Source organism: Argopecten irradians, chromosome 1 (assembly GCF_041381155.1).
Source record: "Argopecten irradians isolate NY chromosome 1, Ai_NY, whole genome shotgun sequence".
NCBI lineage: Eukaryota > Metazoa > Mollusca > Bivalvia > Pectinida > Pectinidae > Argopecten > Argopecten irradians.
In genome coordinates, this window is record NC_091134.1 from 20,912,279 (window position 1) to 20,938,461 (window position 26,183).

Sequence of the window (26,183 nt, forward strand, 5' to 3'; positions counted from 1 at the left end):
GCCACATTTTACATGGTATTTACAAAACTTTACAAATGTAAGGAGCATTTTGTATTGTTATCTGTATACATGTATTAACAAAGTAACTGTTCAGTGAAATAATATGAAACCTTCTGCTGTGATATTTATGTTGAGTTGTGTTGAAGTTCCGTCGTTAATGTTTGAACGTTGTGGATATGTAACATCCTGATTTCCTTCACTCCTGATAATGTATTTATTAAATGTTTTAAACTTACACTATCTAGTTGTGTTACTTTGTCACCAAACTAAACTATATGCTATTTATTAGTGAAATTTTTTGACCAAGGCCTTTTTTCAAAATTTTGAGATGATATGATCCTTCGAATCAGGCTTTGGTCGCATATTGGGGTTGCAGCATGCTGGGTTGAAGGGCTATCAAGTTTCTTCAATTGAATGATCTTGACCTTTATTCAAGATCACAGGGGTCATCCTTTAAAGTCACAATAGATGTAACCACGGTAATATAACTGCAAAAAGTAAAGTTAGATTCGACTCTGATATTGTTAATACCGGTATTTTTAGATGTAGTTAAAACTACAATATCAAAAATATCTATTATGATTTCTTTATAGTAAGTTTGGTACAGCAGTTGTTGAAATTAGTAATGCTTTTAAACATGCCTTCATTTTAAACTGGTCACCACATAGGTATGAAGTTATGATCATTGCGGAAGTTGGAAAGTTCATGACTTGTTCTCAGGAGAGTTCAGAAAGATATATGTCCATGGTGACTCACCGTGTTCTCGGCTTCAATGTTGTCTTATTAACAGTTTGATTGAAAAAGTGGTATCCACTTAGGTATGCTCAATATATATATATATTTGATATTGAGGTTGCATCATGCTATGATGCTAGAATGAAGTGACACCAAATTTGTTCAAAATAATGACCTTGGCCTTTAACTTCATTCAAGGTCACAGGGCTAAATAGGCTAATATCTTTAAGCAACTTCTTGTCTATAACTAAAAAAGTGCCCTGGAGACTTATATTGAGACTGTAGTAGTCAAAAACTAATGGCATTGGAATGAAGGGCTAACCTATTCTCAAGGTCATACAGAGGTCAAGATCTTTGAACAGCTTCTCAATAAGTGATAATCCTAAAGAACTAGGATATTGGGCCTGTAGCATGCTGGATTAAGCACTTTTAAGTTCTTTACATGTATGACATGAACATATTTTCAAGATTGCTGAAGTCAAATATATCAGAAACAAACTACTAAAGAGATGCAAGTATAAAATGTCAAAACTTTTTAGTTGTTTATAAAAAAAAAAAAAAAAAAAAAAATCACTACTGCATATATTATATATATTGTACAGTTGAAAAAAATTATTTTGATAAAATACATAACTAAGACCAAATAGTCACATGACCATTAAGGTCTATGGGCCTCCAATTTCAACTACCCGTTAGAAATTCATGCATTGCATACTAAAAATTCATTATAAAAAAAAATGAAAAAACGTCGTGCAGATTATTAAATTTTTAATTTTTCTTTCTTTCACTTTTTTTTATTTTTATTTTCCACATATTATTTATCAACATTTATACAACACTATGCACTTAATTATAATGTCAAAAAATGCTTGAATATCAGCATTTATAGATAAAGAGGTGAAGATGTATAGTTTTAGAGGAATATTTAGAGGGACAGCAAAAATGACAGTACTGAGTCACAGCAATATAATTATAGTGAAATAACTGTAATACTATTTCCTACAATCAAAATACATGTATAACATATAAGCAAAATATATAGCAGGTTACTGTGTAAGGAATGCTTTATACAAATGTACATAAAACTTAAATATTGTTTAGATATCTTAATATATACTAAAAGAGCTGCTATGTATTATACTGTTCAAAGCTACTGCTATTTACATTATTTACACATAGCAATGCATCAATGAATACATTCAGCTGTCAAAATACTATGTGATTTTAGACTTGATGTAGTTTGCTCTGTGTATTTTTAAAATGAGGAAAATGTCTTTGTGTTATAGAAAGCTTTCCTTTAATACAGTCTTTAATACAGTTAATAGACTAGCCATATATAGTGCGGTTGTTAAACGGAACTCAATTTCTCATTTTGATAGAGATCTTTGAATAGCCAGGAAAGAAATACAAAATGCCACGACACCATCATGATCATATGTATGTACATTTTTCTAAAAAGAAAAAAAAATATAGCTTAATGCATACACATAAAACTTGATAAAAAAGTCGATAGGATTTAGTTCTATTAACTTTTCAGAGGATTGAACTGGATTTCAAGTTCAGTATTCCACTATAGGAATATACATGTCATGTTGCATTTTACATTTAACATCTTTTCTGGTCTCTAATTAATTTAATTTGTATACATAAAAATAGTACACAATCCATACAAATGGCATGAAATACTGCATATTTAAAGTTTACTGGAACAATCCAAAATATACATATTAAATCATGTTTAATAAATTTAGATTTTCAGTTCCGCCTAAAGGATCTTAGATAAAAATCCAATAGCAAAATAACTGACAAAATCAACCCTATTTATACATTACATTGTTGTAATTTTACAAATGGACAGACATATATGTACATTATTTAAACGCAAATTCAGCCAAATCTGTAATGTAAATCTTTATTAGTTATTGTGTAACATAAAATGTTTGTGGTATATATATAAACTTTTGTTGTTTTCATGGTTGTATCTTGTTATGGAACCACAAAAAACAATGAAACATGTTATCTTTGTTCATCACCTAACCACAAATATTTCTTTCTATGAAATTATTAGAAAGCTTCAAATCACGACAGAAAGTACCTGCAAATACAAAATTAAGATGACCATGTTAAGTACAGTCGTATCATCCTTTCAGCAAAACTCTGATTTTATTCAATGATCATAATCCAGTTCATATATAGGATAGAGCAAGTGACCATGAGATGACAAACATGTTGAAGACTGCAGCAGAATTTGACTTTTGAGGTATAAAAACTGTAACCATTCCTAATTTGTCGCAAAGTTTATTTCCCCATAAATACAAATCAAACATTCACACTTTCTTTCAATGTGATGGGAAATGTCCAACAATAAAGAAATGATTCAAATTCAGTCTAACAAAGACCTGATAATATCAACACTACACATATATATTACTCCACAAAATTCAGTACTCCACATTCTCCTTCTCCTGCACACAGTACCGACCACTACCTATCACCTCCTGTACACACGATTTGGCCGTCTCCATCCTTTTGGTCTGTTTCTGTTGAATGATAACACGAGGTGAGTTCATATCCACAGTCCTTGTTGCCAGGGGTGATCGTGTATTGTCCTTGTTAAGAGAGGAGTGACGTTTTGGGAACAACTGTTTGGGTTGAGGAGGTTTTGCTGGTTTTCTCTGCATAGTTGTCTCCACTTGATCTGCAACAATTACACATTTACTATAAAATTGTAAATTTGGTCAACTTGTTATTTAATAGGGTTAAAGGGACAATTTAGTCTAAGAGTAGATTACTTTAGTAAAATTTGCATATACCTATAAATGATGTACTGCATATCAAAACAAACCAGTTCTAATGGAAATTAGATTAGTTGGTTTTACTGTGATATGTCAGAAAAGCCCAACTGTAGTGAAATGCATGTGAAATGTTCAAACTCGCTTGGTGTCATTACACATTAATTGTGGTCATACGTCTTGTATGCGGAACCCTGGCCCTTGCCAGTGTACTAAAGAATTTTTTGTCTAGAACTATACAAATCGCCCTTACAATAGTGTGTTTACATTATTAGGTGCATGTCCTTGTCTAAATATAATTTCACAAACTCCTCAGTGGTTATGTATTCCATTTGATTAACGAATGTGCCTTTGGCCGTTTTGATCAACGGTTTGGAATTTCAACAGTATCAATCAAAATACTTACGGCAACAATGTCTTGGAATTTGCCAATACTTTTTTAGTTGTTATATGTTTCATAAGGAATATAAAATACATTTATGTATTATTTTACTTCGTGGTTATATAACAGAATAAGCCTCATTGAATTGTCCCTTAAAAGATTTTTGGACAAAGTTTTACCTAGCTGTCCAAGCTATCACAATGTATTGGCATTGTTGATAGTTTCATAAAAGGTAGTTTTTCATAAGATATAATATCAGGTTAATGGTGAGAGCAAATAAGAAGTTTGATTTCCTGGCTTTAAGTGAAACTGTCAATACCATATTCGACCCAATAAACACCCATGTCCCTATGTTGGTTAAAAGTAATTACCGGTATTTGTTATCAACTTATTTATCGTTAAGTATTTTTTGCATACCTTTATATACATATTGAAGTGGGTCATCTTTGAGCTTTTTCTCTCCAATTGTCATTTTCTGAAGGTTATCAAACTCGCGTAGAAGGTCATCTGTATCCTCTAGTTTTTCATCTGTATCATCATCTCCTTCATCGACAAGGTTTGGCATTAATGGCAGCCGATCCTGGGTCAGACGTGACTCTATTAAGACATGGGAAAGTGGTAAGCAATAAATACTAAAAATGATTTCAGCTTAGGATGTAAGGATGCAAAACTATTCTATTCTTAAATAATAAAGGGGTTTTGAGGTATCTAAACAATGTGGGAACAGTTAACTTCTGATTAGTCCAATCTTTTGGTGTTTATGACATCACCAAACTCGTGTCAAATGATCGATGATGTCATAAATCACACGACGGTGAGACTAATCAACAGTAAATTATACTTTGTTCGCATCGTTTTGGGATATCAACCCACATATTGCCCTATATTTGTGTGTCAAGGGAATACTACAAGTGGTATTGATTGATGATCCAGACATTAATATGTTGTTCAGTTGTATGTTATTTTAATTTCTTTTTTAATTTCAAATCTTTTTTGTTCTTTTCTTTTTATTTAGATATATCATTTATATACTTACGATGAGAACTGATCTTACCATGCATGCTAGTAGTAATAGGAGTCCTGACTATTCCTACAGATGGTGACCGAGGATCCAACAGACCCTCAGGGGTTTTCTCCACTATAATGGGCGTCCTCGTTATCCCAACTGAGGGTGATCTGGGGTCAAACTCATGATCCATTATTCTTTTGTGTGTACCGGTGCGTGGAGGTGTGATCATCTCTCCTTCACCAAAGTCAGTTTTACTGTTGGCAAGACCCATGTTTTCTTTCTGGAACAATACATCTTATATATACTGGTTATATATTACTTTATATACTTGTTGTCATTATGAAGGAGATAAATTGGCCAAGATTATAATTAAACAGGATATTTCTTCTGTCATGATCATTACATTTGCCAACAGACATGCAAAGCAAAACTTGGGTAAATCATGATAATCTTTTTATTCAATATTGTTTTGAATCAATTAAAATTGGAGAGAAAATGTTTAGAGTCATTCATTGCAACAGTGAAATATTTTCACATACATTATGTGAAAATATTAATGATAGCTTATATATATAATTATTCCCATTATCATAATTTTAACAACAGATCTAGATGTCAGCTTGCTATTATGGCAGAAAAGTTGTTGTAATGCAAGAGGTATCATATGACCACTATATATAATACACAAGCATTAAGGGACCCTAACAGTACTGTAAACATATGACATAAACATATGGCCGATTTAGTAACAGAGGAGATAATCACTACATATATAAATATAAAGGTATATCACACCATTATTGTTTCATAACCGTGGTTCATGTAGATCTTCGTAATATTTTAAACAATATTGATGGTGGTATTTGGAAGGGACTTGTATGTCTTCAAGGACGAAGACTTCGAGAGAGGAGGGAGGAGTGTAGCGGGATTGGACTGGGTCGATCATCTTTGACTAGGTAGTTCAGTCAGTAGAGCACTTGGCTAGTATTCGGAGGGTCCCGGGTTCAAATTCTCAGGGGCGTAGGAAGCGGGGGGGCAATTGCCCCCCCGTTCCCCAGGACGGGGGGGGCAATTGCCCCCCCGCTTCCTACGCCCCTGAGAATTTGAACCCGGGACCCTCCGAATACTAGCCAAGTGCTTTTTTTTTATTTCAAAAAGTCTCTCTTAAAAGATTATTTTGTTTATATGTCTTAGCAAGACAATTAATTTGTTATTATTTTGAGTTACGCAACAATATGCCTATGGTGTGAAGCCGGTATGCAGATCGAGCAGGGTTACATAATGATATGACGACATTCACAATTATCATTTCTAAATGCAGCTAGGTAACTTTAAATTGAAAAACAAGGAGCCGCAAAGCTTGGCATTATCCCCCGCGCCCAGTTGTGTATGAAAGCTCAAACATAAAATAAATGAAGCTCATTGTAACTAAGAGTTTAAATCTTGATATTGTCATCCATGTAGGTTTAACTATTTGAACAGAGCTTAGTATTGTCCTTGAATAAATTCATACAACAATATATAGCCCGGAATAGAAAGGAAACTTTAATAATATGGTATTTTTGAATAAGTTTCCATGGTAACAGAAAAAGTATCGAAAATGAAAGGTTCCCATTAGCAAAAGGCACAACTAGAGCACTAGCCTAACATGTACAGAAAGTTTCGTGTAGCCAAGTTGAACGGTTTTCGAGTTATAGCCCGGAATAGAAAGGAAACTTTAATAATATGGTATTTTTTAATAAGTTTCCATGGTAACAGAAAAAGTATTGAAAATGGAAGGTTCCCATTAGAAAAAGGCACAACTAGAGCACTAGCCTAACATGTACAGAAAGTTTCGTGTAGCCAAGTTGAACGGTTTTCGAGTTATAGCCCGGAATAGAAAGGAAACTTTAATAATATGGTATTTTTGAATAAGTTTCCATGGTAACAGAAAAAGTATCGAAAATGAAAGGTTCCCATTAGCAAAAGGCACAACTAGAGCACTAGCCTAACATGTACAGAAAGTTTCGTGTAGCCAAGTTGAACGGTTTAGGAGTTATAGCCCGGAAACGATACTCGGACGGACGGACGGACGGACACACGGACGCACGGACGGACAGAGCCCAAATCAATATCCCCCGCAAACGCGTTTCGCGGGGGATAATAACCATGTTAAGAATGCTTTAAAATCATTAAAATACATCGTAAAACTAATTTCAGCCATTCTAAATAGTAATATTTTCCCGGGGGAGACCCCCGGACCCCCGAAACACCAAAATCTCGCGCCTAAGGGCGCTTGCAAATTCATCAAAATGCATCGTAAAACTCATCTCAGCCATTCTCAATCGTAATATTTTTCCCGGGGGAGACCCCCGGACCCCCCAACCACCAATATCTCGCGCCTTTGGCGCTCGCAAAATCATTCAAATACATTGGAACACTCATCTCAGCCATTCTCAATCATAATATTTTTCCCGGGGGAGACCCTCAAACACCTAAATATCGCGCATTCGGCACTCGCACGCCAATTTGGCCAATTTGCGTATTCATTAATTTCCTTTTAGCGACACCACTGTCTATAGATGTGTACAGAGATTATATTCAATGACAAAATTTAATGAAAAAAGTGTTAAAAGAATATATGCTTGTGTGAAGAATTATTCTCCTCCTATGGGTGTTTGGCGCGAGGGGGGGGGGGGGGGTTTACAAAATATTGAGGATCTTTGCCCCCTCATTAAGTTTCATCTTCCTACGCCACTGAATTCTGGTCTGGCCGCTACATTGTCTCCTCTCCTCTTACAGCTAACTTTGTGCAATACTTTCCATTTTCATGAAAGGGTAGTCCAAATTTGGTAATTATCAAAAGTACCTATTTAGGTTATTTGTTTCAATTCTTAAGCGCCATGGACGCTTATTTGATCGTACATGGTAGGTCTTTACTCCTTTAAGATTGTTATTATTATTTAAACTTTTTCGTTAGGTTCTCAGAAAAATACTCAAATGTATGTCTACCACGGAAGAAAACCTATTTTGTCAGCACCTGTATACAAAATGTACATAACTTCATACAAGGACGTAAATGAGAAAGATAAGTGACACTGGGTTTTGGGGGAGTACAAGGCAAGAGCTTTTGTGTTTGTGCAGTGACGTTGGGCGACGGCTGATTTTCCTTTGATATCCGCCGGCGCAGCCTTGGATGTAGCTTGCGGGTGCGAGGGTTACCGTCTTACTTTCTGAAGCAGGCCGTCATTTCATGAGCTGTCGTATTTTTTTAACGAAAATTTAAGATATATCCTCTAAATCTTCTGTCCTTAAATCAAGTTATAAACGTTGTGAAATATAATAAATTTTACATTGGTGTTTCGTTTGACTCGATAATACAAGTATTTGTTGAGAAAAATGGCTTTTATTCCCGGTTCATGGGCGTCTCGCGTGGTGTTTAGTAATGTAAAGAGACAGTCACGAATCCTTCTCACTTATAAATCCTTGCTTCATATTAAATCAGAATGAACAGGATAGCCTAGGGCATATGGTCCATGGTATGATGGACAACTGTACATATCTTGCACCTCCCGAACCCCCTCCTTACCTAATAATTTTAGCGTGTTGTCAACAAATTTTGAAATAAGGAAAATTTATCCATTTCTTCTTCGAAAGTTTGAATGAACTAGGCCTACAACTTTCAATTAACGAAAGTAAAGATACAAAAAACGAAGATGCATGTTTGCTTATCGAATCAAAATAATTAATTATAACATACGCCTTGTGTTTGGCATCATACTTACGTCTTGTTACCAAAAATGCTTTCAGTCTTTTTGAAGTTCCCGCTTTTACCAATCAAATTCTCTGTTTCATTTGGTCATAGCCTATATAAGAGCGTTTTTGATTGGCTATATAGTGTTAAGCTAATCTGAACCATTGCTATGTTTGTCACGTATGAAAAAATACCGCTATTGTTCAAGCTCAAATTTGACACGGGACAACAACTTCGAGGATGATCATGCTTCTTTAATGAAAGATTTATGATTACATTTTGCATACCACACTCTGAATTTATCATTTAAACCAATTGCTTTGCTGTTTTGGAAAGGTACACAGAATGTTTCGTTGATTTGTGTGACACATAATCTTATATATGCATAATGACAGTGATGCACGTCTTGGCATCACACAAACTTCTCACTTTTGTGTTAACAATTAACGTTAAAGTAAAATCGGTTTCGAACTCTATAAAAGAAATTCCGGGTATTAGATGATTGAATGAATTCTTACACAATCTTTATGGCTTCTGTATGTGGAATGAGACACAGGAGTTCTGTCAATGATATATGGTATAAATATATTAAAAATACCCCTATATATACTATCTAAAAACATATAGTATAGAGGGGTATTTTTATATATATATATTTATACTATATATTATTGACAGAACGTCAAACTCCTGTGAATGAGGTATTTAGTTTTATGGGCAGCCATATGTTTTAGTTACCAAATACAGAATTTATGGAAATAACATTATTTGTTTGTTTATTTTTATATTTATGTATTTCACACACTATCTTTTGTCCCCACTCATTTCAATTTGAGAGGAAATTGTATTTCTGTAACAGATATCCCATTTTTTATAAGCTTATACATGTACTGCATGGACACTGGTAGGGAGAATGTATTATTTGAACACCACCCAAGAATATATTTTTACTGTGTACAGTACAGGTTATGGATAGAAAAATGTGAAAAAATATTTCTGACGATGAAAATTGATATAAAACAACCTGCGATTGATGATAACAATCATTGTATTATCAAAAGGAATGCTATGAATGATTAAGTCAAGTAAAAGAAATCAAATTTCTGTGTCTCTTGCTTCCAAATCATAAATCATGAGTTTTATACTGGATAAAGATTACTTTCATTGGAATCACATGAGTGTTTGAACCACTTGGTAATATAATGAGCTTATAGCAAAACGCCATATAGTCTAATAGATCTGATGATTTTTTTTCCAAACAATTCCCATATCAATCCAATATGGCCCTCGGAACTTAATTTGGCAGTGTGTTGGCCTAAATGTTGAAGTTAGAGGTTTTGCTTACATTTTCACATGTGTAGTATAGAAGTGCTTCGCACACCTTGCCTGAAGGATATGATAGACTGCGTCATTATTATTGTAACTTGCAAACAATCTGTCTGTCTGTTATCAAGTGACCTATTACAATTCTGCTACTAGGCCTACTAGATATATATCTAACTGTGATTTATATATACTTTTTTGTCATAATAATGATAATATTGACTTCCCAATTCAGGACAACATACAACATGGTTGGATTATTTGGGACATTTGGTATTTAATCTCAAATTTAAATCATTTTTTTTTTTTTTTTTTTTTTTTTTAATGAATATACATATGTGTATGTATGGATCAAGAAGTATTATGAAAGATTGTATTCCAGACAACACTGGATCCTTACAAATGTATGTCAGTAGCTTGGATACAAATAAGTAGTAAACATGGGGCAAAGAAATAATTCAAAGTGTGGACAAAGTAGTGTTGATAAAATCTGCTTCTTCAACAAGACACCCAAAAAATGTTACAAAGTTGCATCTTGAGGACGGTCACAAATGTTTACAAAATCATAAACAAAAACAATGATGATTTGTGATGTATATTTTTTATCAGTCTGGGAGATGTAACCTTTACATAATAATCTTAATGCAACAGAGCAGGATCTGGATTATCAATCAAGATAATTTAATCCATCACGGGAATCAGGCTTATCAATCAAGATAATTTAATCCATCACGGGAATCAGGCTTATCAATCAAGATAATTTAATCCATCACGGGAATCAGGCTTATCAATCAAGATAATTTAATCCATCACGGGAATCAGGCTTATCAATCAAGATAATTTTATCCATGATGACATGATAATACTGTTACATTATATGGTATTTATAATCATATTGAAATTGGCTACTAAGATTTTACAGTAATACAGAAGTACCATTTGATTATTATATTATCTGTACAAATTTTAAATTGCATTTTGGTTCAATTACAGATACTCAAAATGTCTCTTGGCTCCCTGTCTCAACACTTGACTAAAATCAAGTCTCCATTTGGAGGAGAGAAAGTTTTCAAGGATGAATGTGCCTTTTGCTTTGATAATCCTGTAAGTATTATCGACTTATGAATGAACAGTACACACTAGATCTGCCTCTTTCTTTTATACTTTAACTAGCTATAGTTCAAGTGGATAATTCAACTATATGAAATATTCCAATACTGGTATTCAAATAAATTTAGTATCTTTCCTGTCAAGCAAAAACTTGTCATTTACAATCAATAAACCCTATATAATAAATGCAGAAATTTCCAATCTTAAAAATATGTTTATTGTGTTTTTGTTTGGTATTTAATTTGTAGGAAAGTGAAACTGGGTTGTATGTGTGTATGAACAAGTTTATTGGACTTGGAAAGAGATTTGTTGAAAGTTACTACAGAAAAACGGGAAATGCAGTATTTCTTCATCTGAAGAGAATTAGAAAGGAGGTAAAAGTGACAGTATTCTATCCAGACATATATATGGTATAACAGTGCTGTATGTATATGTAAATATTTGATACTTAAAACTCTCTCTGTATATATAAAGATTCTTATACAGCAATAAAATGTGACTGCTTGACATTGTTTGAAGTTAAAATAAAAGTCAATCTTTGATTTGTATTGACATTTTCAAAAAAGAAAAATGAATTGACTGTAAAGCTTTGCCCTCCTTGGTTTTCATAATGCAATAGATTAATTATCAATGAGATACCAAATTCAAATACCAGTATTTTAGTAATGTATATTTGTCAACATTTCATCAGCTGCCTCAAGAAGAAGAATCTCCACCAGAGAAAAAACCAACAAAAATGGCCATAGGTAATTTCTTTCAAACTTAAACCCATTTCATAATTTCCCTTTTCATGAATAGTATGAGACCATTTTGAATTTTAAATCTCTTTATTGGAAACCATATCATAATCATATTTCAATAAAAAATGTTGAGTTGAAGTTTGATTGCATAATTTAAGTGTTGACTTGATGAAGTAAGAATGTCATTTATGCTATTTTATTTCACCTTCATTTAAAATCATGTGATGCCTATTTTATTTATCTACAGGTCTTGAGGGTGGATTTAACCCTGATGAGAAAAAGTATGTGTTTGAGGAGCAGAATTCCGTTGTGGTGTTGCCAGAATGGACAGTTATTCCACTAGACACTCCAGACCTACCAGATATAGTAAGATCACTAATTATTCTTACGAAAAAAACCACCATGTTAACATTAAACATTTAATTGTCTCAAAGCTGTCTAAAATGTTTAAAAAGGAAAAGTTCTAGCAGAAAATTGTCACTTTCATGAAATGGTATACTTTATAATCTGATTAAAATTCATTAAAAAAAGTCTCACTGTGTCCCATAGAAGATCTGGCAACATCCCGTTAGGGTCACATTCTGGTGACCATTTAGAATGACAAATTTGTTGACAAAAAGGAAATGGTTTGCAAGAGTTGTGAAAAGCATGTTTTTGTCATTTTGCCCAAAGAGCACAAAACATCTGTACGTTGTATATATACATGTATATATATATGAATAACTGCATATTTAATCAGTTGTGTATGTGGATTTTAAATTTGTGTTTCTGTTCTATCGCTGCAGGTGCAGATCTCTGTAGCAGCCATTTTAGGGGCGGACGATGCCTGGAAATTGGCTGAAGCTGCAGCTATGTCTGGGACATGGGAGGGAGAAAAGCGCAAAGTCTCAAAGTAAGTGATACAGGGAAGGGTTATAGGTAAAATAAGAATCAACTGTGTGTGTCATTGTAATTCAGATTCAGAAGTGATCTGCGTCAATTTTAGAAATTTAGGCAAATAATTGTTTTTCAATCTGTTTTTTTTTTATTTCAGTAATACCTTGTACAAAGGATAAAGTTGTTATTTGATTAAAAACAAAATTTCAGCTATTATGTATATGGGATATAGCATTTTCTGAATTTCATATACAGTTAAAATCCCAATAACTCGAACAGCATGAACCAGGTCAATAGTTCGAGGAATACAGGGTATTCGACTCAACCGAGGTTCTTTACTATCGACAGTCAAAATGTCCAGTCTCAAACTATGACAAATATTGCACGACAATGACATTTTAATTACCCTATCTTTCAGCATTTTTGATTTCTTTATTTAAGTGTTTTATTGATTGCAATAATAAGTTGGGAAAAAAAGAGTAACATAAATTGAGCATTTGAAAATGCCTATGAGAAAGCCCTAAATCAAATGTCATTCACAGCAGAGGTAAGGGATCGACAATCTAAATTGATCCCAAAGAGTACATTTTCTATTATTCAATTATCACAAATCATTTAAAACATTTACAAAATACATAAGTTATAAACCAGCACAACTACGGACATAAGAAACGATATCTATAGATGTCTATTTTGTAAACGCATTATGTTACATGTGTTCACGAGTAGAGTTACAAAATACAATATCCAGAAAGAGATACGGAACGCACTGATAAAATGTATATTGCATATCGTTTGATATCGTTTACATCTTTTGATAAATAACATTGTGTTAGCCTGTTGAACAAAAAATGAACTTATATAATAAGGCGGATGTCAGCTATATCTTCCGGCTATTTTGTCATTTTACAATGTGTACTTTCTATTAACACAGATCTAAAACTTCCGTATTTTCGTATTTACAGCGAAGATTATTATGAAAGAAACATCAATAATTTAATGCCTTTTCTGAAATGTTCAAATCAAATTAGCATCAAACAACGACTTGCGATCGTGTAGGTAGGTAATAATGACACCGTTAATCTCTTAATTACCTAAAGGCTTGATACGCTACCTGTATAAACACAAGATAGTGAGCAATTATCCATGTCAGTCAGTGTAGTCAGGTGTGAACACCTCTTCGACGAATACATGGGTAAATACTATGTATTTGATGAAACTAGGACATATTTCTGTTCAAGGAATGAGGGGTATTCCACGAATAGCTGTTTGAGCTATCAGACGATGATATATGACGATGTTTGTGTATAGATAGTAAAAATGTATTAATCTAAACTAACAGGCATGCAGAGAACCTTAAACAGCTGGACAATGGAAAGAAAATTCCACCATGTGGTTGGAAATGTGAGAAATGCGACCTCACTACCAATTTATGGCTCAATTTGACTGACGGTAGCATCCTGTGTGGCAGACGATTCTTTGATGGCAGTGGTGGCAACAACCACGCTGTTGAACATTACGAGGTGATGCGCAACCCTCTGGCTGTCAAACTGGGGACTATTACTATTGATGGAGCTGGTAAGCAATATGGAGTAAAGATGACACTATTATATCATCCCATCTTGTTATGGTATTTATTCTTTTTATATTGATAATAGATATTCATGTTAAAGGATCTAGTGTTATCTGAAATATAACCATTGATATAACTTCTCTACCCTATAAAATATATATCCTCAAAGCTCCACCCTGTCATTTAACTTTTGTATTTATATATTGGTGAACCTTATCCCAAACAGATGTGTTTTCGTATGATGAAGATGATATGGTGGAAGATCCATACCTCGCTAAACATCTTGCTCACTTTGGTATCAACATCACTTCTCTGGAGAAGGTAATGCATATTTTGTTCCTGTTTCTCAGGAAAAATTGAGCCTGTTTCAGTCAAATTATGAAAAAAATGTGATAGCTTATTGAAACTTATCAAAACTTACTACAGTAGAATAAGGCTCTACACATAAATTTGTTTGGTACACGTAGTTTAGATTGAGAAGTTTTTCATTTAAAACCAGTTGAAACAATAAAAATAAGGAACATTTCTAATCTTAATAAGGAGAAATCTTTTGATTTAAAAGAAAGTTTGCTTTTCAAAATGTTTAAGTGAGGTTTCACTGAACAAATATGTTGATATTATTATTTAAAAAGAAAGGTTGTGAATAGCCGGTTAATTTTGCAGAGATGGAATTTCACAGGACTATAAAGTATATATATCCTTAAAATTTGGTTTTATTCCAAATTACAACATATGTTCAAAACTTTTGACTGAAAATAATGGACCATACAGTATTTTGTATACGTGCTTTTAATGTGAAAAACATTGGTTTTTGAGAAACTAACTCTAGAGTGAATAAAATTGTAAACCATTTCAGACTGACAAAACAATGGTTGAGATGGAAATCGACATTAACCAGAAGATCGGAGAATGGGACGTGATTCAGGAAGCGGGCAGTCAGTTAATTCCCCTGTATGGTCCGGGATATACAGGCATGCGTAACCTTGGTAACAGCTGTTACATGAACAGTGTGATGCAGGTGATGTTCACTATTCCAGACTTTGTACAAAGGTAGGTCGTCTGTATTATCAATGTCTGTAAGTAAGTCAAGGATATATTGATGAAGTTTAAAAGGGGAGGACTTCGATGTGTATTGCTAAATATGGTTTATATCATCAGAACTTATTTCCATACCAAACATTCTTGGATCCCTAGTGAGGCCTCTGTATTCTTTTGGATCTATGGCCACTTCCATCAAGATTTTCACCAATTTCAACATTCTAGGACAATGTGCCTATATATATTCATTGTTCCATAACACTCACGAAAATGACAAATGTTTCATTTGATATAATCAGTATGATGATATTTCAAGAATATGTTCCACAGGTACTGTGACAATGCTGCTGACATATTCCAGTGTGCCTCAGACGAACCCTCTTCTGACTTCATTGTACAGATGTGAGTACATATATACAACCTGAAAGTTTTGTTTTCTCATTCAATTACAGGAACAGGTAGTGTTTGCTATATCATTACATTGAATGAGAAAATTAGAACATTTTCTCACAAATGATTAATGGTGTTTTCACATGCTCATTGAAGAAGATACTGGGTAATTGAACATTATGAAAACTGTGAACCTTACTTAAAGCTGAAAATGCAAGGTAAAAAATATACTTTTGAGATTAAAAAAAAAAACAATAATGAAGTTTTTTTTCTTCAAAATTTCTGAGACAGCCCCTTACGTTTCTAAGGACTGGCAGTCGCTATTTTGTTCGAACTCTGCTTGGATACAATACGCACACTGTTCCCTATATAAAATGCATGAATCGACACACGTGTGCTCAGTCATGTACATATACACTTATCAGTTTTCCACTGTGGATCACCTATTAAAAGATAAGCAAACTCCTTACCTCTAAATATGTGTAGGGCTTGTTGTGCAAGTAACCATGTCATTTCCTCTAAGCTGTCATTTAGATGTTTCACAAATTGAACTTCCCACACAAATGAATAGAAATCCTAATAATAAACCGTCCACATATCTCCACGTATACTATCGTACCTGATGTACTCGACTGGTCATGTGCACGTGACCACCTGTCCTGAACAAGTGACGCTTCCATATAGTAACTACCGACGGCACACACATGTACATGTGCGTGTAATGTATATTGAAGTGTTTTATTAGCTCGTATTTGACATATTTTGGGATCTAGCTGACAATATTACATCAATGAAACCTTGTCAGGTGAGTGCAGTGTTTATTTTTAGCCCACCATCATCAGATGGTGGGCTATTCAAATCGCCCTGCGTCCGTGGTCCGTCGTCCTTCCGTAAACAATGCTTGTTATCACTATTTCTTAAAAACTGCTGCAGGGATTTTGTTCAAACTTCACATTTAGGGTCCCCTTGGTCCATATTTGTGCCATGCAGATTTTGAGGCTGATCGGAAAAACAAGATGGCCGCCAGGCAGCCATCTTTGATTTTGGCAGTTGAAGTTTGTTATCGATATTTCTTGAGAACCACTGAAGCGATTTTGTTGAAACTTCACATGGATGTTACCCTTGGTCCCTAGTTGTGCCATACAGATTTTAAGGCTGATCGGAAAAACAAGATGGCCGCCAGGCAGCCATCTTTGATTTTGGCAGTTGAAGTTTGTTATCGATATTTCTAGAGAACTACTGAAGGGATTTTGTTCAAACTTCACATGGAGGGTACCCTTGGTCCCTAGTTGTGCCATACAGATTTTGCGGCTGATCGGAAAATCAAGATGGCCACCAGGCAGCCATCTTTGATTTTGGCAGTTGAAGTTTGTTATCGATATTTCTAGAGAACTACTGAAGGGATTTTGTTCAAACTTCTTATGGAGGTTACTCTTGGTCCCTTGTTGTTCCATACAGATTTTGAGGCTGATCGGCACAAAAAAAAACACATAGATGACCGCCCGGCAGCATCTTTGATTTTGGCAGTTGAAGTTTGTTATCGATATTTCTTGAGAACTACTGAAGGAATTTTGTTCAAACTTCACATGGATGTTATTCCCTTGGTCCCGATATGTGCCATACAGATTTTGAGGCTGATAGGAAAACAAGGAAAAAACAAGATGGCGGCCATCTTGGATTTTGATAGTTAAGGTTTGATATCCCCATTTCTCAAAAAGTGCTGAAGGGATCTTTCTCAAATTTATATATGTAGGTTCCCCTAGGGCCCTTGATGTGCCAAACATATGCATTTTTTGGATCCTATACGGTGAACAAGATGGCCGCTGACAGGAACCGCCATCTTGGATTTCGATAGTTTAAAGTTTTTTTGTTATGGCTATTTCTCAGATAGTACTGAAGGGATCTTTCTCAAAAATTTTTCATATGTAAGGGTTCTCCCCCCTAGGGACCTAGTTGTGCCATATTGCATCTTAGGGAACCAATCGGTTAACATGATGGCCACCAGGAAGTCAAACTTGGATTTTGTTATTCAAAGTGTGTTTATCGCTATTTCTCAGAAAGTACTGAAGGGATCTGTCTCAAAAATTCATGGAATGTAGGTTTTCCCTCCCCTAGTGCCCCTAGTTGTACATATTGTGATTTGGGACCCGATCGGTCAACAAAAATTGCTGCTAAGGAGTCATCTTGGATTTTTATATTCAAAGTTTGTTATTGCTATTTCTCAGAAAGTATTGAATGGATCTTTTCTCAAATTTCACATGTAGGTTTCCCTAGGGCCCTAGTTGTGAATATTGTGACATGGGACCGATTGATCAACAAGATGGCCGCCAAGGAGTCATCTTGGATTTTGATAGTTGAAGTTTGTTACCGCTATTTCTCAAAAAGTACTGAAGCGATCTGTCTCAAATTTTGTATGTAGTATGTTTGAAAAAGTTTAAAAAGTAGAGAAAAGATCCATCTTTCCTTTGTCAGATATAGATCATTCTTTGGTGGGCGCCAAGATCCCTCTGGGATCTCTTGTTAGTTTGACAATGTAATCTGCTATTAGAATTTTCAAGTTTGTTCACTTATAATCAAAATGGATCTCGCACGTGGAAAGAAGGTACAAATTCATAGATCTAGATATGGTTCTTAGAAACTTTAGTTGAGAAAACATTGAATGTACTAACAATTTTATTCTTATGGCCTCAGGTTACATGTAAAATACGTCTGGGGTATATAGTACAGTAGATCTAGAGCCTGTCAGGTATTAGTTGTTACACCTTGAACAGAAAGCATTTGACTGATTGCATGTATGTGTGGTTAACACGCTTAATATAGGGGTCGGTACCCGGTGTTGTATCTAAGCAGAGTTAAAACAAAATGGCGTCTGACCATCCTTAGAAATGCAAGGAGTTGTCTCAAAAACGAATTTTGAAAAACAAACTATATTGGGTTTTTTTTTTTCTTTCTAAAAGGTATACTTTTTATCTTGCATTGTCAGCTTTAACCCAATGGTAGTTTTGACTGGATGTTTTATTGTAAAATCTCCCATCAAAGGTTACCAATTATAAAAAATTGCTATCTTTATATTTACATTATTGAAGATTCTGTCTGTTAATTTTAAATGTATGTTAAATATTTTGTCTTTTCAGGGCCAAATTAGGAGTAGGTCTAAACAGTGGAGAGTATTCCAAACCTCCTCCAGAGGGTGTCAACGAAAACATCCTGGTAATGTTCTGTAGGGCTGTATTTGATATGTCTTGTTCACACAGTATTTAAATCTTACATGTTCTTTTTTCATATCAATATAAAACACCTTACCAATTATGTCTACTTTACAGACATTTTATATATATTACTGGTATCCAAACTTCACTATAAATCATTAACAGTATAATCCATTTTACAAGCCCCTGTGCTAACAAGGTATGAACAATGGAATTGCTTATCATATGAAATTATGATTGGTTTATAACAATCCTACAACTAATTTAGTCATATATATATATATATATATAAGAATATTGAATTATCCATTATTAGATTACAAATTATTACATAATAATATTAAATATTCACCACATTTATAGGTATTGTAAACAAGCAGACGAACATAGACGACATATGTCGGGACTTACCCAAGCTGAACAAAAAAAGATCAATTTACTGAATAAAATGAATTAGCATATGCATGTTACATCAAAACTAGAATTAAAGTCATTTCATACATTAATTACAAACACTTACCTGGTTCTCCTTTGGGGGGCCTACAAGTACTTATTGTGACAATATTGACAATTTAGCGTGACTGAGACACTTCCATATGGTACAGTTTTGGACTCATTGGAACTTCAAAAGTGATACTAAAAACCCACAGCCAAATGGGAGTCTAAATTCCGGAATCATAATTTTTGTACCAAAAAACCTCTGGATTAAGACGGTCGTATCTTTTCCAGCCTCCTACTGGTGTGCGTCCTCAGATGTTTAAGACATTGGTAGGACATGGACATCCAGAGTTTTCTACCAAGCGACAACAGGATGCCCAGGAATTCTTTCTCCATTTAATTAATCTTATTGAGGTAAGAGTATTGAATTGACTTGTCCCATCAGCGGCATTTCTTTGATATATCAATCTTAAATGTGAATTAAATTCTTTAAAAAAAAGTCATTGATACTAGGGAACAGGAGAATCTTATTCACTTATTTGAACAGTGTGAAAATAATGTCATTTAGAACTGCTAATTGATTACCAATTTGTCTTTGAAAAGTATGTTATTCAAATAGGTAAACTTTCTTCTTTTTTTCCCCCAGAGAAATACTGGAGGACAGGTTAACCCTACGGGGAGTATGAAGTTTCAAGTGGAAGAGAGAGTAGAATGTATGCAAAGTCGTAAAGTGAAATATACCAACAGATGTGATTATTGTCTGGCTCTGCCTGTACCTGTGGAGGCAGCCATTAACAAAGGTATGTGTGTAAGTCAACAGCTACTACAGTAAGACCTAACTCAATATAAATACGAGTCCTGTAAATATGACATTAAGAGGAGGACGGAGGTGGGTCAAAAAGAGACACTGAATATATGTTAGATATTTATCTTCTAACGTTGATAAAAAAGAATTTATAAATTTTTAACAATATTCCCCAAAAAATATTTTGCTAAATTTGATTGCAAAGCCCAACATAAAGATTAAAAAGTTTATCAATAAAAATATTTATAATGTTAGAAGTTAAATGTTCCATATTTATGGACTGAAAATGAAGTTACACCGAACAAATTGATGTATGGTTTTCCCTGTGTAAATCTTGGTTTTGCTGTTATTAATGTAACTATTGTATTAAAACCTTGTTATAACAAATAACATTTAATTAATGTGATTAACAATTGTAGAGAGTGATAACAACGAAAAGCTAATAACTTTTTGGACTCTCTAGAAAATGATCTAACTTGTTTTAAAGTCACATTTTAAAAATTAAAAGCAGTTTCGAGCCTTAAGTCTCAATCTCATTAATCTCATACATTTTCATTCATAATAAGGTCATTGACATGGAGGATTTACAATATCAGTTAATTGTTTTCTAATTATTTTATTGCAACTCTTTCAAATAACTAGTGATTGCTCGACTTGTTGCCTGATAGTTGACCATGTGCTTTAATTGATTACAGATGAAGTTGTACAATACGAAGCAAAGAAGAAAGAAGTGGAAGCAGTAGGAAAAACTCTGTAGGTTTAGTATCTTACTGTAGAACAATATTTGTAGTGGAGTTCATGTGTTGTATGTTGATATTTGAATATATTTTCCATAATCGCCACAATTTTATATTAATGTCATAGTAATGAAACTTATGCAGATATATTTTTTGTCAACAATAGAAATAAGACATGACTAAATTCTCATATAAACAAAAGAAATTTTTAATAACAAATGTATTCTTTAAGATCATTTAAAAACTGTTGATATTAAATGTTTTATTGTTAATTATGTAAAGAATCAGTAAAATATGACCATATACCAATTCTTTTTCTGTAACTAGAGACCCCAAAGAGCTTGTACGGCCAAGAATTCCTTTGTCTGCTTGTCTACAGTGTTTCCAAGCAGATGAAATTGTGGATGACTTTTACAGTTCAGCAGTGAAAGGAAAATGCACAGCTAGAAAGTAAGAAATTGGGATGGTTGAATACTGTTATTTCATACTTTATAAGAAATTGGGATGGTTGAATACTGTTATTTCATACTTTATAAGAAATTGGGATGGTTGAATACTGTTATTTCATACTTTATAAGAAATTGGGATGGTTGAATACTGTTATTTCATACTTTATAAGAAATTGGGATGGTTGAATACTGTTATTTCATACTTTATAAGAAATTGGGATGGTTGAATACTGTTATTTCATACTTTATAAGAAATTGGGATGGTTGAATACTGTTATTTCATACTTTATAAGAAATTGGGATGGTTGAATACTGTTATTTCATACTTTATAGTTCAAAGCTGAAATTAAAATTTTGAATGTAAGAAGCAAGAAAAGATCTAACAGTGTTATAAGGGGAATTTCTATTTAACATCCATTCAGAGTGCACCTTAATTCATAACACCAATTTTAACTGTTTAATCAGACTTCTGACGATGACAGCATCTTTTATTTTATTTTCAGAAGCACACGTCTTTCTTCTTTCCCTGATTATTTGATGGTGCAATTAAAGAAATTCACAGTCGGAGAAGACTGGGTTCCCAAAAAACTTGGTAAGTTACTTTAATGTACAGACAACATGTGGAAATTGCAAAGTAATTCTAATAATATACTGATACAAAAACAACCTGCTTACAATGAATGTGGATATTTTTGAGAGTGATTAATTTTGCGAAATGCATGCATTAATCTTTCGTGGTATACCTTGTTGTTATTTTAGTGATAGATACACTTTTAGACAACAAAGTTCATATATGCACAAAATATTATGCACGGATGTAATTTATGTGATCAAGCCACTTTCGTGTAATTATGGTAAATTTCCACCTCGTGTAAATGTCCTCGTTTACAGTAAGTGATATGTACAGCTGATTGTTTTATAAACTGATATGAACAATGTATCACATCATGTTGAAAAAAGAATTCATGTAAATTTATACAGGAGAGAAAAGCATAACTGTTTTGATGCAATGAAATGTATCATGAACTTTATGAGGATGTTGATAAAGTTTTTTGCAAGAAATCTATTAACAAATATTAGTTAATTATGTCAAGACAAAGAATTGTAAAACATGCATCATATAAGGATGACATTAATCACTCGTCACTTCTCTTTAAGATGTATTAAAAGGAAACATACCTTTTTTGATTTTGATGTATATAGGACTGACATCACTTGTACTGTTACCTTTTAGACGTATCTATTGACGTGCCCGAGGAATTAGACCTAGCCTCACTTAGGGGGAGTGGCTTACAGCCAGGAGAGGAGGAGTTACCACAGGAACAGGAGGACACGCCTCCTGGTAAGGTGCTCCCAGGTGTTTAAGTTCAGATTAATATATTATTGATAAGAAGTCGGCATAAATTCTGTATAATTGATAAGCAGTCAGCATAAATTATACATAGATAAAAACATATTGCAATCTCAACCACCCACCTCACAATGTAAATCAATGTACATTTGTATTTCAATAGTAACATAATGTCACATTTACATGTCTAGCAATAATTTGATGGAGATTTATTTTCACAGTTTATGATTAAAAAGCTCTGTTGTAGTTTTGGTTGAAAAAAGTTTTTTACAGCTATTTTATGATGGGAAATTTGATTGCACTGAAAAAAAGTTGCTCTACATTACTCCTGTAAATATAGTGATTATTGAAATCCCTCGAAGTCGATACAGTGTGATATGGCAATTATCAAGTACCACTTATTTTAATGACATCATTTCTTCGTATCTGTATTTTCTACTACCTGTAGTAACCAACACAACAGATGTTTATCAACATTAATACCCAAATTGAAATTATTTAAAGTATCAGATGATCTGTTTCCAGCTGTACAGATAGACGAGGCTGTGGTGGCCCAGCTCATGGACATGGGCTTTCCTCTAGAGGGCTGTAAACGGGCCGTGTTCAACACCAACAACAGTGGGGCAGAGGCAGCCATGAACTGGGTCATGGAACACATGGGTGACCCAGGTCAGTTTGAATTCATCAATAATCATAGAAATAGATTAAATCTTGATACAGGAAAACGTGAAATTCTACACATCAAAAATTGAAGTAATTCTGAACAAAACAGTATTTTTGGTGTTTAGAAATATTATAAAAAATGACCACAAGAGTCAAGACAGTCTTGGCAATTGGTATTTCGCAGGTTTCCAGGAAATAGAATGATAGTTTGACACAGATTGTCGTTTGTACCTAGATATCTGAACTGATTATCAAACTGGCTGAAACTTCATACTTCATTACTTACCTGAAATAAGAGAGTTCATCAAGCATTTACTATGCCTATAATGTTGTGTCCTATTACATCCATCTGTATTTCAGACGGAGGTAGGACATTTATCAGATATGTTTTTTCAGAAATTTCTAGCCCGTATTCATTCACAGGTGTATTCTACTAAGTATGTTTACTTTATATATTCCCTTCTCCCTAGATTTTGCCACTCCTTTTACACCACCGGGAGCCAAGAAATCCTCCTCCAAGGACTTTGTACCTGATGAGAATAACCTAGTCATGATCATGTCCATGGGTTTTACCAGAGACCAAGCTGTCAAGGCTCTCAAGGCCACAGTAAGTCATTCTGGAGGTTCACAATTCTCTCAATGATACTTAGTTGCTGGGAGATTTGTTGGTGTATTGTCACATTCTTAATGTAACAAGTCATACAATTTATTTGTCTTTTCTTCCACATTCTATTGGCAGGTATTTTATCTTGCAGAAATTAATTTGTGTCTGAATATGTATTGCAAAATCTAATGTCTGGTGAATTAAAGCATCTATACAATACTGTGCTTAGTCTCTCAAGCTCACGTTACACAAGGATACCATGTCTCAAGGTCCCTATTAATATATGACATTAACACATGTATAAACCTTTCACAGGACAACAATGTAGAGAGAGCAGCAGACTGGATTTTCAGTCATGTTGATGAATTAAACGCTCCAATGGAAACAGAGGAACCAGCTGGAGCTGGGGCTGGCCCATCACAGCCTGCTTTCAGGGACGGACGAGAAAGTAGGTTTTGATTCAGATCTTAATCAGGTCTTTAATATTCACCAATCTGACCCCAAGAATTAATTTTAATGTAATTTAAATTAATTTTCATCAAATATTTAAGGCAACATTTTTGCCTCGTTATTTTTATTTAATCATCATGTTGAATTGTAAGTGATTTTCTGATTGTTTCTTATTTCCTTTTCTCCTCAGAGTACCGTCTGAAAGCTTTCATCAGTCACATGGGCACCTCTACTATGGTTGGTCATTACGTCTGTCACATTCGTAAAGATGGCCGCTGGGTGATATTTAACGATGAGAAGGTGGCGCTCTCCGAAAATCCGCCCAGAGATCTAGCGTACCTGTACTTATATGAGCGAGTGTGATGGTTGATAATAGTGGTTGTATTTTATGTTAGAAATGTGGAGTCTAGTGCTGGAAGATTGATATTTATATGATAATCTATAAATGAACATTTTGTTTAAAAATCGGCTTTAATGAATGTTAATTGCTGGTGTTCACTGTTAACTGTAATAAAACATTGAGCTGTTTAACAAAACAGTATACATATAACTCTGGCTGAAATTGCAGCTACATATCTGTACTATACCAAAGTCAAAGCAATTAACACCAAGAAACACCGGAAAATCAGTGTTCATATTTACTTATGAAAAATTCTGAAATGCAGAATTTGGACTGTATTATTAATACAGATATAAAGAAAACATTTTATCTCGTGATCAATATCCATGTTCTAAGTCAATACTACAATACTTTGCTGTGATTTTAATGCCATAATTCAGATATAAAGAGAAAATATATAGCTATATTTAATATTAACTATATAACAGCACTTGTAATATAATTACTTGATACCACTCACAGAGAGGGGAGAGGCACTTCCTATACAGAATATGCTAACTACAAAATGACAGTAAAATGTACTTTTATCAGATACATGTTTGTGTATGTACGCATTTGAGAGTTGGGAGAGGCACTTACTACTGGTATACAGAATATGCTAACTACAAAATGATAGTACTCTTTTATCAGATATGTACGAATTTGAGAGTTTGGAGAGTCACTTACTACTGGTATACAGAATATGCTAACTACAAAATGGCAGTACTCTTTTATCAGATATGTAGGAATTGCTTCTATTATTAAGTAGCTGCTGAAAAAATATTAATTTCTTAAATATGAATTTAAGCACAAAGAAATTGAAAAAAAAAATAAAAAAAATGGTAGAGGCACGCTTATTTTGATTATAATATTTGATCTTACCTTGCAAATAAAAAATCAAAGATGTTACTGTTTGAGACTACTATTTGTTATGGTGTTGTACTGTATGGAGAGACATATTTGTGATATGTGTGAAGGTGATATCCTTATAAAGGATACATAGACAGCCTATAGCATAATGTACTAGATGTATTTATCCATTTATCTGATACAGGATCAAAGATCAAAACATACAACAATTTTATGTTTTATTTTTTCATCTTTTTCATGATGTTAATTTGTCTTTGAATACTGTCAGTTTTGCTAATTAGGTCTGACACTTTTGCTTTATATTTGGTGCAGTAATATTCACAAAAATACTTGTGATATAGTGATGGTGTATTGTATGCAGGATAAATTATTCTATGGCTTCTCATTGTTTACAGCTGCTACTTCTCAAAATTAATTCGTCCAATTGCAATGGTTTCTCTTTTAGGCTGATACAAACTAAAATAATGTTGTATTCCATTCATTATTATCTGTTTCAATAAAATGTATGAAAATTGTGTTGTAGTTGA

General features: G+C 33.7%; 2 protein-coding genes across 3 annotated transcripts; one reads left to right on the top strand and one right to left on the bottom strand.

Moving 5' to 3' along the window:
* Window positions 1–1,488: 1,488 nt before the first annotated feature.
* On the bottom strand, window positions 1,489–8,754 carry LOC138320473 (cell division cycle-associated protein 3-like). Of its 2 annotated transcripts, none has more exons than XM_069263440.1 (4): window positions 8,683–8,754; window positions 4,964–5,198; window positions 4,327–4,506; window positions 1,489–3,433 (listed from the first exon to the last, which is right to left on the bottom strand). In XM_069263440.1, the coding sequence occupies exons 2-4, from the start codon at window positions 5,187–5,189 to the stop codon at window positions 3,177–3,179; spliced, it is 663 nt and encodes a 220-aa protein (XP_069119541.1). In that variant the 5' UTR covers window positions 5,190–5,198; window positions 8,683–8,754; the 3' UTR covers window positions 1,489–3,176. The 2 variants fall into 2 exon arrangements, with proteins under 2 accessions (XP_069119541.1, XP_069119553.1); XM_069263452.1 differs by lacking the exon at window positions 8,683–8,754 and adding an exon at window positions 8,658–8,682.
* An 85-nt stretch (window positions 8,755–8,839) lies between these two features.
* On the top strand, window positions 8,840–26,171 carry LOC138320454 (ubiquitin carboxyl-terminal hydrolase 5-like). Its single transcript, XM_069263418.1, has 21 exons — window positions 8,840–8,987; window positions 10,968–11,078; window positions 11,333–11,458; window positions 11,776–11,830; window positions 12,072–12,190; window positions 12,610–12,716; window positions 14,043–14,278; window positions 14,500–14,594; window positions 15,130–15,323; window positions 15,642–15,713; window positions 18,836–18,911; window positions 19,640–19,762; window positions 19,995–20,148; window positions 20,849–20,906; window positions 21,218–21,340; window positions 21,843–21,931; window positions 22,574–22,681; window positions 23,216–23,359; window positions 23,824–23,960; window positions 24,273–24,405; window positions 24,598–26,171. Exons 2-21 carry the CDS (start codon window positions 10,977–10,979, stop codon window positions 24,768–24,770), a joined length of 2,424 nt encoding a protein of 807 aa, XP_069119519.1. The 5' UTR covers window positions 8,840–8,987; window positions 10,968–10,976; the 3' UTR covers window positions 24,771–26,171.
* Window positions 26,172–26,183: the final 12 nt, after the last annotated feature.